Source organism: Lates calcarifer, linkage group LG7_1, assembly GCF_001640805.2.
Source record: "Lates calcarifer isolate ASB-BC8 linkage group LG7_1, TLL_Latcal_v3, whole genome shotgun sequence".
Classification (NCBI taxonomy): Eukaryota; Metazoa; Chordata; class Actinopteri; family Centropomidae; genus Lates; species Lates calcarifer.
The window spans coordinates 3856494-3875773 of NC_066839.1; the positions used below are offsets into that span (position 1 = coordinate 3856494).

General features: G+C 38.8%; 1 protein-coding gene across 3 annotated transcripts in view; it reads right to left on the bottom strand.

Annotated features, from left to right (window-relative positions):
- Positions 1-19280, bottom strand: part of fam184ab (family with sequence similarity 184 member Ab) — a 118954-nt gene that overhangs the window by 1973 nt on the left and 97701 nt on the right. For 2 of the 3 annotated variants that reach the window (XM_051071756.1, XM_018679516.2), the window contains exons 17-21: positions 17942-18126; positions 14260-14406; positions 7169-7286; positions 5651-5755; positions 3415-3671 (exon numbers count right to left, since the gene is read on the bottom strand). In XM_051071756.1, the coding sequence (XP_050927713.1) occupies positions 3415-3671; positions 5651-5755; positions 7169-7286; positions 14260-14406; positions 17942-18126 (812 nt within the window). The remainder of the gene's footprint in view (positions 1-3414; positions 3672-5650; positions 5756-7168; positions 7287-14259; positions 14407-17941; positions 18127-19280) is intronic. The other variant, XM_018679517.2, reaches the window with a different exon arrangement.

A 19280-nucleotide genomic window follows, 5' to 3' on the forward strand; every position in this document is an offset into this window, starting at 1 on the left:
CGATTACACTTTACATTAGAGAGTACATTTATTCTCAAAAAATCAACTCATGAACCACTTGCTAGCTTTACATTAAAACTGTGTTTTTACTCAAGAAACTTTGTGGTTGTTTGTTTTTATCTCACAGTATGACATTCTCATGTGTTGTATTTTCTATATTAGTATGTAAACCTTAGAACCTACAGCAACTATGTTTTTTTAATGGGAAAATGTCAATAATCAGTGAGATGTGTACAGTGTGACCAGCGAAGCTGTAGCTTTTTCCTGACTCGTATCCTCGAGGGGGAAAACATGTTGTTTCCCAAAGTTTGAACTAATTAGGTTGAAACGTGTGCATCTATCAAAACAAACAACTGTTGGAGCCACTTCTGCTTTCTTAATTGGCTACTTCTTAAACAAACAGTCCCATAACCCCAGGGTAATATTTAAATTATTGGGGGGTACTTTTTTATTATTTTTTGTGCTTCACGTCGTCAATTACATCCCAAAAGGCTTCTGTTATATTTGTTCAGTCTGATAAATCATGTTTATACTGAACATGGTCACGATTCAGACTCAAAGCTTCCTGTTTTACTTGTATACCCTACGAACAGCATCTCTGTATTAAACATACACTACCGGACACTTGCAGCTTTTATTAGTGTTTGCTCTGTCAGCTGATTTTTCTGATACATAAAGACATAGTTTATAAAATCTAACTTTAAGTAGTTTATGCTCAGAAAAGCATTCATCTCAGTTTATTGTATATTAGTGACCAAATTAGTCCTCACTTGATATACTCATTTAATTTGATCTTTATCTTTTTATTAATTTATTTTCATTATTTTATTTATGTTTATTAATTTCATATTGCATTTACATTTACTTATCTTACCCCATTTTCAGACAGTTTTAACTAGTTTTAGAATTCTGTTTTTAATGTTCAGTATTAGATTAGATTTGTCTTTTAGAACTTGTTCTGTCTTATTATTGGCTTGTCAGTCGACTGTGAAGCACTTTGAACTACACTAACCTGTAATGAAAGGAGAAAGAAATTGTACAGTCTAAATTAATTTAGATGAGGTTTGTCATCTACTGAAAGCTTTGTCAAGGGTTAAAGAGATGAAGACTTTGAGAACCAGTGTTTTAAAAGGGTCAGATTTTACAAATTGCTGATCACTCAGCTGTTCAGATGAAGGGTTGCTGTCAGGGCAGAGTCTAACTAGAAATGTTTGTCAAGAACAAAGAGCGTGTGGGGAGACGAGAGACGAATCATTTAATAGAGTCTGAAAACATCTCAAAGCAGATCTGTAATATCTGACCTCATACTGTCACTGCTTAGCTCTGTTGTGTGTGTGTGTGTGTGTGTGTGTAAATGTGTGTTGGTGTAGTGCTCCTGCAAATAGCAATGACGTGTATTAAATGTGTGCTTTTGTTTCTTCAGAAAATCAGGATCACCTTTGAGAACACTTGTGCGTTTTACAACAGCAAAAGGAGAGTCCCAAGCTTTTGCAGAGCAGCCATCCCATCTCATTCTTTACACAAACAGCAGCAGAACATGCAGCAGAATCGATAACTACTATCCAAAACATGCTCACACACGCACCCATACACTCACACATGCTAAATAGTGGTGCTTAAAAAACACACTTCTTGGCATGCAAATACACACACTGCATGTATTCATGTGAGAAGCATGTTAAGACACTTCATCGTCATATCAGTTCACACCACAGCGACTGATCAAAGAGAAGCATTTATTGGACCACAGAGTTGAGTAGTAAAGCTGTTTTCAAAATAAGACACCACCACACACAGAGAGGACTGTCCATGATAGCAAAAGACAATATCTACTTCATTATATAAATTCACATGACACAATAGTTTATTTACTTTGTGCAAAAATAATCAATCCCATTTGGAGTTGAGGAGGAAAAGTGCAGCGTGTGCAACATGCTAAAGTTCAGATGAAGATGAGGATGATAAAAAAAACAATCACGAAATGACACAATGCAATAACAAAAAAAAGCTACGATAAATATTAATAAAACAGCAAGTTGTATAACTTCCTGTACAGAGAAGGGGAAGAGCATGCACACTGTTAACATGTTCAGACTGACAGACACACAACCGTGGAAAGGAAAAATAAAAAATAAAAACATGCCCCTTTTGCATTCCAAGGCCATTCTTTGAAGCTTCAGTCGCATATAGAACGCTTGTGTTTATGTTCAGGTTACAATGTCAATTTCTAAGTATTTATCACTTGTATTTAAAGAGCTGTGATGCTGCTGATATCTCAGAGGTTCAGCAGGAAAATGCAGTCCTGTCCTTTAATGTCAGCTGAGGATCAGTCACTGTTGCACAGTATAAACCTCAGAGTCTAACAGGAGGCAGACATCACCTAACAGTATTTTTTAACTGACCATTTGCTAAATCCCTCCCCTGACCACAAATTTTAACAAACCAAAATAAATAAATAAATAAATAAAAAATATAAGTGCAACAATGTTAAGTAGATATGGTTATAGTATGTTTGTTTGCGCTAACATAAGCTGCATACGTTAGCATATCCAGCTAAATAGTCTTAAGGACAGGGGCATTTAATATACTACATAATTTTTTAGATATTACATTAAAAACCAGTTTAATGTTAATGACTTGTCCATCCACTCATAATAATAGGGATAATTAGCTCTACACTGTAATCATCAACTGGGAGTGATGCTAACTATTCGCCTGGGACACTCAGCTTTACCCTCAGTCTTTTTAGCATGATATCATACATGTAGCCATTATGTACATTTTTAAAACACCTTTACAAGGTTTTTGCTTTAAGACAAGTCAGCCAGAGACAACATTTTGAGCCAACTCAGAGAGATAATGTCTGCTTAATTAGCTAGCTAGCTAGCTACAGCTAACAAATTCTGCTAGCAACAGTTGTCAGTTCAGCTGGCAGAACTGTTGGCTGGAAATGAGAGGCCTACTTTTATCAAACACTGGCTGAAATCACTGTAAGCTGTATAACAGTGTGTGAAAACAGAAAGCTTGTCAGTTACTGGGCGCGGGGCTTAGCTAATAGGTCAGTTACAACATGTTTTAAGGCTTTTATTTTACACTCTGCAGCTCGTGATGATTATGACTTAATGCTCTTTATGGTTTGTGAAAGGGCCAGAGTTGGCAGGAAAAGGATGAAAATGTAAATCAGTTATTGTTGCATTGAGACGTTTATTTACAAAGCCAGAAACAACTGCGTTCTGGTGTTTTTATTATTTTAGCATCTATATTCAAAGTTTGACTCAGGCTACGAGTCAAATTAGTATAAGTGCTTCAACCTCTTTAATCCACAGGATTTTCTAATTAAACAGAAGCCTGTGATTGGATGACTGATGCATGGATTGACCAGCTTGCTGCCCGTCGGGGCTGAAAAGGTCTCACCTCATGAATTTCTTGGGTTCGGTGGGAGGGGTCGGCGGGGGAAGAGGTTTGTTGGAGTTGAGCTCAAGGTGGTGAAGGGGGGAGTTGGGGATGGGCTCTAGACGGCTGGGCTGGGCTGGGGGCGGGGGTGGGGGCTGTGGGAGCTGCCCACTTCCTGTACCCACCACACCCACGCCCATACCTGCTGCCTCCAGAGCCCTGAGATTAGGAGAGCTGCTGAATCTGCTGGCTGCTGTTTTCTCATTCTTTTTCTTTTGCTACACAGAAAAAAAAAAGAAAAAGGAGGGGCACGGGGGTCAAAAAAGGAGCAAAAGGGAAGTTTAAAACAAAAATAATAATAAAAGATAGGAAGAAATGGAGGAAAAAAGGGAAAATGGAGTACAGGGAGAGCTCTAGAGGTCGTAACAGTCCAGTCGGTGAGAGACAGGAAAAGAGCAGCGTGCTAACGTGATCATATTTATATGTTGATCGAAGCAGAGTGAATGGATCAGTCTGAAGACTGGCATCACTCAGTCTCAGTCTTAAAGCACCAATCGCTCTGAGCAGAATGGAAATTCAGATGAGAAGAGATGTGTCAAAGCAGGAAACATCTCACACTAACAAATGGCTTGGAAAGCAAAGGAAAGCTGGAGAAAAAGTCAGGAAGAAGAATCGAACCGGGTGGAAGAATCACTTGAACGTTAACGCACACATGATAAATTAAATTTGGTGAACACACGTCACATATACAGATATGTGGAAAGAATACATGTAACAGCAAGAACAAAAAATACTGGAAGTTATAGAACCCAAGAGATGGTGTCAACATTTAAAAATTGACCATGCAGTGGGAACCATTCAACTCAGACGTACTGTGAAGAATGAAATATCATGTTATCCAGGTGCACTGGGAGCTTTAAAGGCCCTGAATTTGTATTTCTCAAACACACCATCTTCTCACAAAGTTATAAAACAGGTTTGGTTGTTTCACTTTAGAGATTTCTGTAGTTTTTCGTTTTCTTATTTTTAGTGCTCTTTTTACTGGTATGAAATGGGCGGGGCTTGGTTGGAACACTGTGATGTCACACACTTCTATGGACCAATCATGATTTAGCAACATTTGAATCGAAATCTTGTAACATTTGGTAGATGGTCTGGCCAAAATCTATTCACGCCCTCCCAATACAGCAAATTATCTGCGTTAAATTGCTAAATTACTTTTCAAAAATGTCACTTCAGCAATAATAATAATATTTAATGTTATATTGAAATACTGATTTAAAAGTCTTCAGGGGCTTTAAAGCATGTCAAACTACAACTGTGATCATATTTTAAAATCTGACTGATTTACAAGAAAGGCAAAGTGACCATTTAGTTTTCCAATTCAATGCCATAATTTCCATGAACTACAGCTGTGTATCAGACACAGTAACTCTTCTATTAAAGACAAATATGGTGATTTTTATATGATCAGTACATTTGAGATATTATCTCTTACAATGTGTCAGTGTTGCGTATTTGTATACTGTAGGTGCTTTTCATCAAAGGTGAGGGCCATTTCAATTAAGAAACCATAAATAGTTATACTTTGGCGGTGCATTGAATTTTAGATAACCCTCCGAACTGCGACACCTTGCTTTAATTGCTGTAAACAAATGAAACCTTGGTACAACTGTTAGCCTCCATCTCATACCAGAGGTGCTGTTATTTAACAAAAGAGGAAAAAAACACCACATTTCCAATTAATCACACCATTTCCTGTCCTCTTCTACTGTCCTAGACAACCTTCATTTTACAGAAAAGAATGACTTGTTAAAACTGATTTTCCCATTGCCCTTTTACCATCTGCCATTGCTGTGAACTCTGAAAGTTTTAGCAGTGTATCAGCAGAACATCTTAATCCTGTCTCTTGTTGTAAAAGAGCTCACTTTTGTGTTGCTGTGCAATAAAAGAGTGCATCAAGTTTCCTGCTCAGTTCAACCTTGGTAAAGTCTGACAATCTCCTCAAAATGGTCTCATTTGTTCAACAGCAATTAGAGCAACACTTGAAAATTACAGTGGATCATGATTTATAGTTGTTAAAATGCAACAATATTCCTTCTTAAAAACCTCAGTACTGATTGTCCTTCTGATCGATCAGCACTGATGGATATGAAATGAGATGGAGTGGATATCATCTTTGCTATGTAGTAAAATAAAGCAACAGGCTTGTCAGAGTGCCCCTGTGTGTGGTGTGTTACAGGATATCCGGGCCTACCTTGATGAGCGGGTTGATAACTCCTACGTTAGGACTGGCGTTGAACACTTTGTTGAAGTTGGTCTCCCTGTTGACGAGTTCCAGCTGGTAGAACTTCTTATCGTCCTGGAGGAGAAAATCACGTTAGCTGACAGCCTGAAAGGCCGTGGAAGACTCAACAGACTGAAAATCACACATTTAATGAGTTCTGTCTGCAAACTTTTTTTTGAAGCATACACACTTGACACTGCAGTTTTATGCTGCTGCTTCAAAACATTCATTTTAATCATTGTATCTGTCCTCTTGGTCTAAATTCTTCTTCCCATCTGGATTTTGGACCTGTAAGTTATTCTTTAAGCACTCTGAATGTCATCTTTTTACCTCAAAACAACAACAGACTGTGGATCTCAGACACAAGCTCACGACTCAGAAACCTCAATGACAACAGCACTACACCGTGACAAATGTAAGCTGATTTATAAAGTCACCTTTATAATGTGATTAGCGCAGTGAAACTGCAGTAGCCTAGTGTTATTGTCAGCTGTGTCCCTGACAAACCAATGAAATCACAGCGTTAATGAGGTGAAGCACATCGGATATCAAACTGTCCAAAAGACAGAAAGTAAGGCCAGCCCTGTCAATGTGAAATGGTCTTTAACTAAAGCTTCAGATAAGTTAGAAAAGCAAACATGACATTTTGTTCTTCTTTATCCTTTGGGGAAGTTAAAAGTGAGGTAAAGACTTACTAGTTTATTGGAAATAACTTTTTGTGATTACTATACAGCAACATCAGCATTAGCAGCTGTTTACTTCAGTCATCGTCCTCTGGACAGCACTACGTCTTCATCCTCTAATGTTGGCTAGCTGGTTAGCATGCTAACTTCAGCAGAAGAAAAGAGTTAACACTGATACTGCTTTCCACCTCTGGAGACAGAGAGTAAAAGAACAAAGTTTGATGCTGAAATCGCAATCTTTCTTCTAGACTGGTAAGTAATGCTAACGTTATCAAAAGTGGTGTGTCTCAGGGCTGTGTCTCGGATCCTGATTTGTTCTCATTAGCATCTTTTCTTCAGGTCAAATAATTTCATTGATTCAGTCACACAACTGACTGAATACCTGTATTGTACATGGTTTGTCCCGAGAATATTGTCATTAAAGTTACTTAGTCACTTGTCACTCCAGTAAAACCTATGTGTTGATAAACATTAAACCTTTTGCAACCAACTTGAATCCTGCTTGTGCCATTTGAGAAACCTATTTATGTCTTCTGTTGACCTTCACAAAGTTACCTATGTTTCTACCTCTTTGCATTTATACATCAACAGTTCATCAACAGCCCATGACCAGTTGTGTTTGGGGAAAACTGCCTTGTAAATCCAACTGAACCGACTGGACACAAACACTAACTTGTTACTGCTTAATTTAGAGAAAAACAAAACCATCATCCAAGATCTAAAAACAAACAGGAGATTGAGTAATTTTCTTTTCACACCAACACCTTCTTTTGCCTTTGGTGCTACCTCATTAGCAGCTACCTACCACCAGTTTCTTGACTAGACTTTCTCTCTCAGAGACCATGTCTTTCAGCTCTGCAATGATCTGCAGATCTTCAGGACGACTCTCCCTGTTCCTGAACTTCTCCTCTGTTCCTTCCAGCCTGTATGAGGAGACACAAAAAAGACAAAAACATAAATATCCTGCACAAAACATCCACTGCACATCATTCAGGTTTAGACAGCTTACGTGAATACAACAGTCAAGAGAAAGAAAGTTAAGACAGCACTCAAAATCTAAATGTGCAACAATAAATATCAGTTAAACAACAAGTAAAGAGCAGGAGTAAGGGCGAGGTAAACTCATTAGGTCTTGCTTTTTAGGGAGTATGTACTTGATGGAAGCATTTATGAGATATGAGAATTAAATACCTGCACTGCAAGGAATAAAAAGATGAGTGATTCATAGGCTTTCCTTTTTCATTAGCTTTCGATCAATAAAACAGTAATTGTTCCCGGTCCCTTCCCTTTCCTGCCCTCTCCTCTCCTCATCACAAAAACTATTAAAAGGTCATAATTTGAAATAAAAAGCAGCTCTGCACAGGATCCTCCGGAGGTTGTTTTGGTTCTGTGAGTTATGAGAACTTTCAACAATGCTATAATGGATTTTTTTGTTATTTTCCGACTGGCCTTCAGAGAAATCACCACTTGTGTAAAACCTCAGAGTCATTTCACATCCGGTGACATTTTCCCCCTAATGCAGCACATGCTAAAGATCGCTGAGCAGAATGAAATATTCTTCAAGCGAAAAACAACCTATCATAAATGACACCGTTGGTAAATGACTAAATTTTTTTGAACGTGTAATAAAATGAAACAAAAAGCCTTTGAAAGCCTCCATTTGGCAACAGAGGGACACAGTTTATAGAAAAATGCATTTGGTATCATTTCACTTTCTCTGATTCAGAAATTTGTCTTTTAAATGTTACCATTATACAAGATGTGATATGAGTCATCTGTTGCTCCATTTTTTTTCATTTTTAAATTAAAGAAGAACAAAGAAAGATTTAATCTTTCTCATCGAGTTCCAGTAAAACACAAAATACTAAAAAATTAAGCACAAAACGATCACTGAGATCAGTTAAAAGTCTGCTTTTTCCTCCTTTGGCTGTACAGATGAGAGGCCTTCTCAGAAAGTGACAGTGCTTTTTATTTGATCAAACACGTCTTCTCCGCATGTTTAGCTGTGAACCTGTTTGTGGTTTTGCCAATACTTTATGTGACAGTGAGCTAAACAGCCTTTCACCTCCCACACCACCACAGTACAAGCCACTGAGGGGTATCTTTGTGACATTTATGCCACAGCGTGAAATCACACTTTCTTAAAGGCCGAGCACCAGAGCAGCTTGTCCTCCCGATAAACTGCGATCTCTCCAAGGAATGTCCAGTGCTGTACGGGAGCAGCCACCGAAGCTCTGCTCAGTGATACTGATACATACTGATCTGCAGTTTCATCAGATATGCTGTCTGCTGCTGTGCTGGTCCTTCTGTGCCCTTCTGATTGCAGATTCATCGTGTTCCTCCTGTTTGTCAAACATTTTTCTGCAGCTCAGGCATCAGAGTCTCTTTGGCTGCTCAGGCTGGGTTGGTGTTTGACAAAAACTGACTGATGCAGAACAAAGAAAAGGAACATTTCAGCTTAAATTATAGCTGATACACTACAGTGTATGTACAACAATTATTTAACTACTTAAAGAGAATTTAACTGATTTATTTTGGCTGCTCTGGCTGTGTCTGTGTTTGACAAAAAACAACTGTTTAACCGTCAGTTGCCAGTATATCAGGTCCACCTCGCTGTTTAATACAACAATCTTAAAATAAATCCTACCATCGTGAAGGTTTTTGCCACATTTATAGCAACGACAGTAGCCTAAATAATAGAAACACCTCTCTGTCATTGTTCAAAAGCGTTATATACTGAAGAACTGTAAGTAATGTGCTGTTTTAAGTTTTAATCTAATTGTCCCTTGTAACAGTCACTTTGGCCAAGACTCTCAGTCACACACTGACATCAGGAAAAAAAAAACATCTCAGGCTAATACATCCAGAGAGCCCACTTGTTCAGTAAACTCCTAATAGAGCCAGACAAATAAAATCTTCTCTAATGGAGTAAACTTGTTTCCTCTGAGGCTGGCAGAGAGTTCATGATCGCATCCAAATATTCTGCCTAATGTAGAGCGTCTTGTTCCACTGGGTAAATATATATATATCCTGGTACTAGCGGGTTGAACTGTAGCTGAATTTCCTCTGGGCGGGAGCACGCCTGAAGCCAAATGTTTGGTGTCCAACTATTTTATGCCTGACTGCCACAGCATCAACAACCCTTGACTGAGCAGGAAGCCCCTCTGTCACACCCAGCTGGAGTGTCAGTGACACAGAAAAAGGCAAGGGAGTCCAGAGTCACCAGTGGTGTTTATCAGATTTTTGGGGTTTGTTTCAGATCACATGGACAGGGTATTTCCAGGACCTGGATGAACGCACCTGCTATTTCTTGGCGTTTATGCAATCCATAACCGATTTTCTTCAAAATCCACATCGGTCCACATCGGTCCACTGCTGCTCCACATGTCAGAGGTCACAACAAGGTGATGACGTGGTTTTTCTGGGAGTAGTTCATTTTTGGTGAAGGTGGCGTCTGTGATAAGATGATGACTTTGAGTCTCATAGTTGGACTTCAAAGCTTAAACCTGACAATGACTGATGGTCAAGAGGAAGTGTCGGTTAGTGCTTCTCTTATCTTCACCACCTTCTGGTTGTGTCATTTTCCTTTGTAGCTGCTGCTGCAGTTTCTGCCAGCATGAGCAAACTCACAGCATGACACCTTGTTTGTTTTTATTACAAAAATCACTCTGGCTTTTTGCATCCAAAACCTTAAAGCAACATTTTGTAACTACTTTACCTTAAAATAACAGCCTCACAATCATTTTATACTGACTTGTAATAAGGGGAATTGCAGTCTCTTTCATTCAAACTCTGCTCTTTGAACACCTGCTCTTGCTCTGTGCAACTTTGTTGAGCAGGTACAATCTCCCTGGAATCAGGCCCAACAAGTTCAACATTAATGCTGAACTGTAGATCAGTTAAAAAGACTTAGAAGTCTTTAAAAAACAGTGTTCATCTCTGATATCCAGCCAGGAAACTTAGACAATATCAAGAATTCTAGATGGAGTTTGGTGTGTTTGCGTCTATGAAATGTCAGAAACTAGTGAAAAATGTCCATCACACTTTCTCAGAGCTCAAGGTCACATCTTCAAATGTCTTGTTTTGTTTGAATAATGGACCAAAACCCAAAGATATTCAGTTTACAACTGTAGAAGACAAAGGAAACCAGCAAATATTTACACTGGAGATGCTGGAACCAGGAAATATTTTGCCTTTTTTCTTAAAAAATGACTAAAAACAGCTTTAATTTAGACACTATCCCTTTTTCTTTTTGATTAAGTGGCTATTTTATAAGTGGGATAATGCACTTTTAGGTTTAAAAATAAAATAACCAATGAGCAATAATGGATAAGGAACTGCAGCCTATTCCCTGTTAAGTCATTAGTTTTCTTCTAATAGAAAACTCATTGTGCATGATCACACACACACAGTCCATTAAGGGGATAATTATCAAAGAGGATAGAGGTGAAAGACAAAAAGAAGACAAGAATATAAAAAAAAGAAAGTTGTAAAAGGCTTTGATACTGTTCGTCTCATAAGAACAACAACACACAAACTAAACAAGAATTTACTGCCTGTGTAAAAGCAGCAGAGTGTTATCTACACCTGCCAGAGACAGCTTCATCTTTCTAAGGGCTGTGTGATTTGTGTGGTGGGGCTGTATTTTATCCTTATGAGATTCACACAAACCATGAAGAAGAGGGATATTCAGTTTTATAAATTCCTGACAGCGACGCCCAAAGTTTTCATGATGAATTTGGGCTCGTGGGCTGTTTGGATCTGCTCTGTCTGAGAGGAAAGAGGTGTTTCTTTTTTTGCCGTCCTGAGAGTCCAGATGTTAACTGACATGTAGCAGGAAGCAGGGGCTTGTTGCCATGGTTACCTGCAGTTTATCATACTTCACACTCTGATTTGACGACTGTCGTTTAAGTGCTGACTGTAATTATGTCTCAGGTGTCCAGATGTATGATTTTGACAGACACTGCTTCTGATGCGACGACGGATGCGATTACAAATTGCAGCTCTGGTTGTCATGACAACCAAAACCCAAACAAACACAAACTGTAACCCACAGACGAGCTTAGTAACTAAACCCTCCTGAGGAATCAACTGACAAGGAACAGACACGGGACAAAATATTTAAATATTCATGGAGCTTAAACGGTGAGGTATTCTCAGCAGCCCGTCCAGGGAGGGAGGGAGAGGGCTGTCGTCACCACGGTGATTAATTAGGCGGCGGTGGTTGGGACAGATCTGTGTTTTGGTTAATTAGACGAGACGATCATCTCTGGGGAAAGGCTCAGAAATGTCTCTTTAGGGGGTAAAGTGAAGAAACTGTCAGAAAAAAATGTAAAAACTGCTGATGATTAAAAGTAAATTTGTCCCAGAAAACTGGTCAAAATAACACAGAGAGTGTAGACTGTTAACTGTTTGTTAACTGTTTGTTAACTGTTTGTTAACTGTCTCTACTTTACTTTCTACTTTATCTGACTTTTATTATTTGTATCCTGGGTGCAGATGTTTTCACTTTACTTAAAAAAATCTTGACTGTTATAAACATGTCAGAATTGGAGAGCTCTGATGGATTTTATTTATTTATTTATGATTAAAAAACATATACTAGTATTAGTGTATGTTTATATAGTATAGTATATAGTATAATTAATAATATTACGTACATCTCAGTACGTGCACTCATTCTGAGAACTTGTCAGAGAAAATACTGGAACATTTCAGCTCTCCATTCGTTGTCTTGTCGTGTCATTGTAGACAAGGCTTTGTTTAATTAATACTGTATTCAAAATAATAATTAAGTGTGACAGTTTATTTGTAGATGAAATATTGGCTAGTAAAATGGATATTTGATTGATGACTGTGCTCTCTTTAAATGCAGATCCTCTGTGGTCCAGCAGGTGGCACTTTGCTCTCAGCTCAGTCCGACTGAAAGGAGGTCAGCTCTGAAGACGATGCTAGCTTGCTGCATGTCTCCTGACTCTCTGACACACGTCACAACATGTGCTGCAGAGTTTCTCATATGACTCTTTTTTCTTTACCTCACTCTGTGACTCTAAAACTCTCCCCTTGTCTTTTTTTCTGCTGCATCCATCTCTTCTTCTTCTTCTGCTCTGTAATCCATCTCTCTTTAACTGTACCCTCAACATCTACTGCATCCCTTGGCTTTTTATTTATGCGTTCTGTAGTTGCATATCACTCTACCTTGACCTCTGGTTGAGTGTCCTCACAGTTTGTCATCAATGATATAAATCTTGTGTTTCATCTGCAGTGATAAGAGACATATTTCCTCCCACTAATTAGATTCACTTGTTAAGTGAAACGTCTTTGATCCACAGTTCTTGTGAATCTATACGTTATCTTTGATCTCTGTGGGTTCTTACATTTGGTTTGTAGACTGATGTTACTGTGTACTGTACATCTGGCAGGACGTGACTAGAGTTTGATGCTTTGTATCTGATTTGAATGTTTTAAAGGAGAAGTCTTAGATTGGTATTATAAGTGTTATGGATAAGATTCCTACAGAGACTGATCTTTTTATTAAAGAGTAAGATGCTTTTTGTTTAACCAGAAACATCACTATATATCACTACCAGACAAAAACTATTTTACCAAGCAGAACACAGGAGCTGCTGGAATACCACTGCCTCCATCTGTTAGTTAGTTAGTGTTATTGTTATTGGTACTTTTACTTCTATAAAGGAAGTAAAAGTACCAAAAAAGTACCACTGAAAGTTGGAGCATTAAGTAAGAAAGGCCTTTTATTTGATGCTTAGTGCTTAAAAACGGATTATTTCCTCTGTTGGTTCAGTGTGTCTCACTTACAGTTTATACTTCAGTTGAGATAACAGTGAGCTCTGCAATACAATGGTGCTGCTTGGACTGAATAAATAAACAAAAACACAACCATGCTCAGATGAAGACGTCAGGCTCTGCTCACTGTGTTTGTGAAAAACTAAATTTCCAGGCAGTTTTTACAGTTTATGTGACGATGCACAAACATTAATCTCGCAGATGAAACTGGAACTGGGACTGGAAACTTTCAACAAGTTGGAATCAGCCGGCGACGCCTTCTTGCCAGACAATTCTGGACAGTGCTGTTTAATCAAATCGCCTCCAAACCACAGAACAATGTGTGAGAGCATGCATAAAGGCACATTACGCCTCATGCATTTGGATTCAGAGCCTCTAGACAATGCCTGCATTTGTGTTCCTCTTTTTTTTTCTTAAATCTTTGATTTCATGGAGTAATTTTATCTTTTTGTTTTTTTGTTTTTGTTTTGAAACCGGAGTGCGTTATTTCCAGAAGAATGCAGCTCAGGTACAGACTGAGGCAGCACGGGCCTCAGACTGCAGTAAATCTCTTGGTGCTGCCTTCCATGGCGAGCCAGTTTCGTCATGCACCGTCGTGCTCGGTGCAGCTGTTTATAACGTATGACGCAAGCAATATGATTAGCGGAGAAGAGAATAATTCATCACAGCCCCCTCTTATTTACACTCCACTTCACCTGACGCATATGAAAATAAAAATAGTCTGTGTGGAGGAGCCTGTTCCTATATGACTAACAGCTGAAAGTGTTTTTTAGATGTGACCTAATTGTCTGTGATGCAGTGATTGCGTAGGTCACTGCATCATTACATCATTAGAGGAGAGCATATGAACAAGTGTAGATGTGGATAAAGAGTTAAATCTCTAAGAGTGTTCAGGCAGGTGTGAACTCTCCCTGGAGACTTGTCTGTTGTTTAAAGCTTCCACTTGGCACCTGACAACACACAGTTATATTATCTGGGACGAATACGATGACCTGAGATCACGAACTGAGAATGAGATAAACGTTCCTCCTCTGTGCCACAGACCACTATTTGACACAAGCACACAGAGTATTTACAGTGAGTACATACAGTATCTGGAGAGCGGAGATCTTGTCTTTCAGCACTTCCTGGGCCTTGTTGAAGTCCGACAGCATGTTCTGCGTCTCTCTGCTGTGAGCGGTGCTCAGCTCGGCAAGCTCCCTCTCGTGCCTCTTCGTCAGCTCTTGTTCATGAACCCTGAAGACAGAGGAACAACGGACAATCATAGAGTACTCTGATAGAGACCAGGACACTGTGGCATGTAGACCAGGTTTCTGCACCATCTCATAGTGGCTGAGAACTCAAGACACACCTGCAGGCACATGACCAGAAACCTGGATACTGTCAGGATGTACACAGGGACTCAGCCTTTACTTGGTTACAAGTAGTAATTTACCAGTGAATCCTGCATTAAATATTTACTTAAGTAAAAATACAGAGGTATTATCAGTTAAATGTACAAAATATCATTAGTAAAAGTTCTCATTTTGCAGCAGAGTAACCAATTTAATTTATGTATGATTAAATATTCTATAACTAGATTATTATTTCTGATGCATTAATATATGAGCAGAATTTTAATATAGTAGATGGTCTAATCTGATCTATGTTAGAATATACAGTTAATTTACTGTATAACAACACATCACATGCTCCTTTATGTTTTCTGCAGAGAAAGACGTAACTAAAACCTCTGAAATGTTCTAAAATACAAAGCAGCATCAAACGCAAACACTTAAGCTACTGATGTGGAGTTTCTGGTCAGTGTTATCACTGTGGAGTGATGGTTTTATTATGGGTGCCTGTTTTGTTTGTATCATTTGTTTTGTTTGTTTACAAGTAAACAACACATGGCACTTTAGATACAGAGCTGCAGTAATTGTACTGAGACTTTCTTGCCATGTTTTCTTTTGCTATATCAGGACTCTTACTGTTAAATCTTATGTCATTAAACTGCACATGATGATTAACAGTGTGATCGCATTTGTCAGATTTTTAATTGAAAGACGTCACATCACGTTTTAGCTAGAAAATGAACTTCCTTTTCATGAAGCCATTTGATTGGATGAACCAATTACGTCACAACTCAAGCTCTAGGGTAGAGTGATGCACGTTGTAGCTCTGGAATAACTCACATTTAATTTATTTATCTCTTTAAATGACATGACATTTCCCTTTAAGACTTAATCAGAGACCTGCAGACTCTCCCTCTCTGTCTCTCTCTCTCGCTCTCCCAGGAGAAGCGAACATAATGGATTGCCCCACGGAGGAAATGTTGGTGAGATTAGGAAAAAAAAAAAAAAAACAGAGGCAGCAATGAATTCCAAGACTATAATTGCATGAAAACACACTATGAATGCAATTATGACAGAAATGTGAATTATAAGTTTGAGCAAAGCAGCAGCAGAATGAAATGAGACGATGTGAAAATGCACTAAAACATGAATGTGGTGGAGTTAAGTGTAAAATATAACATGTACGCACACCTGATGTATACATAATGTAAAACATTTGCGTAAAAGTGTGCAGACGATGTAATAAACTATTCATATTGTGAAATAATAAGCATGTAGAGGGTTTTGCTGTGGGAGGAAATGAGCTAAATGAAGAGGAAAATGATGGAAATTGGGAATAAAAGACGATAATAGTGAAATGAGGAGGAGAAAAAGGGGCCCGATGAAAGGGATGAGAAGGAGGACGGAGGATGGAGGAGAAACATGGATGTCTGTCTGCCTCTCACTCCGACTGGGCCAACTCTCCCCGAGGGGCGCACATCTTATCTCTCTCTGCTTCCTCTTTATTTATTTATCAGCCTATTTTTATCCCTGTGACCAGGATTCAGACGGGGAGTTACGTAACAGAAGGAGAAATGTGCTGCGCATGAGCCTGCCAGCAAAGAGAGGGAGAGAGAGAGAGGACGCATGTACATAAAGGCGAGCGGCACATGAATACATGTTAGAGAACAAAGCATCATGGGAGCAGCCGTCAAACACACACACATGCAGAAAACCCTTCAAACGCACACATAAATCCATGATTACAGATTGATTCTAATGAGTAGCTGGACCACATTAGCCATACAACACTTTAAAAAATTCATAACATGCCTGCAGGGAACAACATGATTATAGATTCCGTTTTCTTTTACTCTAAATAACCTTCACATCTCCTGATCAATGGGCTCCTGACACCGGTCGAAAGAGAGAGGGAGACGAAAACAATGTGTGTGTGCGAGAGAGAGAGAGAGAGAGGGAGAAAGAGGGAGAGAGAGTGATTTGTCTTGTTTGGGCTTTTTCTTTCACTCTCTCTTTCATCTTGGTCTATTTTCAACATGACTGGAGCAGAGTAGGATTGCAGAAAATATCGTCACCCGAATACAATCACTGACATCAAATTCAGTAACATGCACTGATGACAGAGACCACCGAGAGCAGGAAGGGTTGAGTGTGTGCACTAGTACTGTATTTGTCTTATGGGGGTTTAGATATTGAGGCTACCCTAAAATGTCAGTGCTAATGTGTTGCTAATGTTTTTAAAGGGACAGAGCTTTCAAACTGTATTTTAAGTCGGCTTTTGTACACATTAAACAAAGATATTAAGTGTTAATTATGAGCTTTAAAGGTGTTGTTAGGCAGATTTGTTACCTTTGGACAGAGCCAGGCTAGCTATTTAGACTTGTTTCCAGTCTAAGCTAAGCTAACAGGCGGTAGCCTTATATTAACATACAGGTATGAGAGTGGCGTCAATCTTTTCATCTAGCTCAGAAAGAAAGTGAGTATGTATATTTTTCATAATTTCAAACTAATCCTATAATGTTGCAACCCTCTACTGTTAATATTCTATGTCCTATTTTAGTTTTTGCTTATTCCTTTTTTTTTCTTTTTTAATTTAACATACAGCAAAGCTAGCGTTTTTCCCGTTTCCACTCTCTATGCTAAGCTAAGCTAACTGCCTCTGTTAATGTACATGAGAGTGGTCATCTTCTCATCTACTTGAAAGCGAATATAATTTCCCCAATGCATTTCTTTGGTAGAGCTAAAATCTAAATTCCTGGTTCTCAAAATCAAACTCTATCACCACCATACAAGCCATACTGTTTGTCTGGCACCTGAAGTAAGGTTTGTGATTAGTGCCAAGCACCAAAAGCAGAACCAAAACATAAAAACACCACTACACCATGGAGTGATCCCAGTGAAGAACTTGAGGACCACCACTCTGAATTCATGAATTCAGAAAAATATTCAGTAGTTTGGTTGCCACATTACGGTGTATTAAGATGAAACCACACTGTGAACAAACTGGTGTATGGTTCTCCTGTGTTTGAGAGCATGCAAAGTCCAGCTATGTGACCATGAATATTTCAGAAAGAGACTAAATCTGACACAAAGAAAAGAGTCAGATTCATGAGGAAAGACCTCGGATGAAAAGGATGTCAGTTTGGCAACTTCAGCGATTTAAAACACTATGAATTGAGTCAGAAGTCTTTTTTCAAATATACATGACAGAAGATGAATGCACTGAACTGACAGCCTTATTCAGATCAGTAGGTGCTTTCAACAAATACAAAGTGTGTTACTATCTAGTCTGTCTTGAAACAGAGTTTGTCCATCATGGAGACCAATTTACAGCTTGAGTAACTGAGCTCAATAGTGTCTGGTTTTCAGTTTAGTATTGTCTTGTTTTGCACTGTTGTTGCGATCCTATCAGTTCAGGACTGAGCACTGACTCGTACCTTATCTGCTGATTGGCTTCGCTGCGGATCTTGAGCACCTCCTTGCCCTTGAGCTCCAGCTCTTTAGTCAGAGTGCTGATATTCTCATTGAGCGTGTGGATCTGGTGGTCCAGCTGAGCGATGTGGTTCTTCCTCCTGGACACCTCCTCCTGCAGCTCAGTGATCCGACCCAGCAGCTCACGCTCCTGAGAAAAGGTTTGAAAAACAACATCTGTATTATTCATTTTTGCATTTTGACGAGTTGAGTGTAGTGTTAGCAGTCCTTGAGCAATGTTGTGTTTTAATAATAATATCTCCCTGACTGTGTGGGTCTTTCAGTGCTCAGGCAATCTGTCAGACTTTTAAACCTTTAATAAGATAAAACTACCATGAGGATGAATCTACACAAATGAGACAGTGAATACTCAACAAAGCTATAAAAATGAAATGTTTCATAACCAATAAAGCTAATTAAAAGATCAATTTTAGTCAGAGTTCTGTTTAATGTAATTCTGGATGGAAAAAAAATTAAAAATTAAATTAAAATTAAATTCGATTTACACTACACGTTACATTCATACACATTCATATCTGATGGCACCTGGAGATTTAGTACATTGTCCAAGGACACTTCGACACACAGACTGAGGAGTTGGGGATCAAACCACCAACCTTCTGGTTAGTGGAAGACCTGCTCAATCTCCTGAGCCACAGCAGGATTTAAGGGGATATATTGGCAGAAGCTGCCATGTTTCTACAGTATCCCACAATGGACAAACCAAACACTGGTTCTAGAGAGTGGCTTTTGTGTTTTGAAGACCACTGTAGACTCTGAAGACCACTGTAGACTCTGAAGACCACTGTAGACTACATGTTTGAAGGGGTTTCGGTTGGTTGCAATCTGCGACCTCACCACTAGATGCCACTAAATCCTACACATTTGTCCTTTAAGATATTTGGATATGCTAAGCTTTAGTGAGGGGCTGTTGCATTGGATTAAACTGGGTGTAGCTCAGTGTTTAGTTCATAATAAGCTGCCAATTTAGCACAACAGTCTGATTTTGGCCATTGTCTCATTTGATACTATGTAATATAACAAATTGACCTAAAATACAGAAGTTTCAAAGGTGGAGTTTTATAATGGGCGTCTATTCAATAATCTGTAGTTTCTTTAGTAACAAAAAATGGGCCCATAATTAACAAAAAGAAGACTTGATTAATGTTCAACAAGTGAGTCATTGTCATGCTGGTGAACTAACAATGAATGTTGATGAATGAACTGACAATAAATGGTAATATTCATTATCATCCATTATACAGCAGTGGACTGTAATCATAAATACTCATGTGTATACTCTGG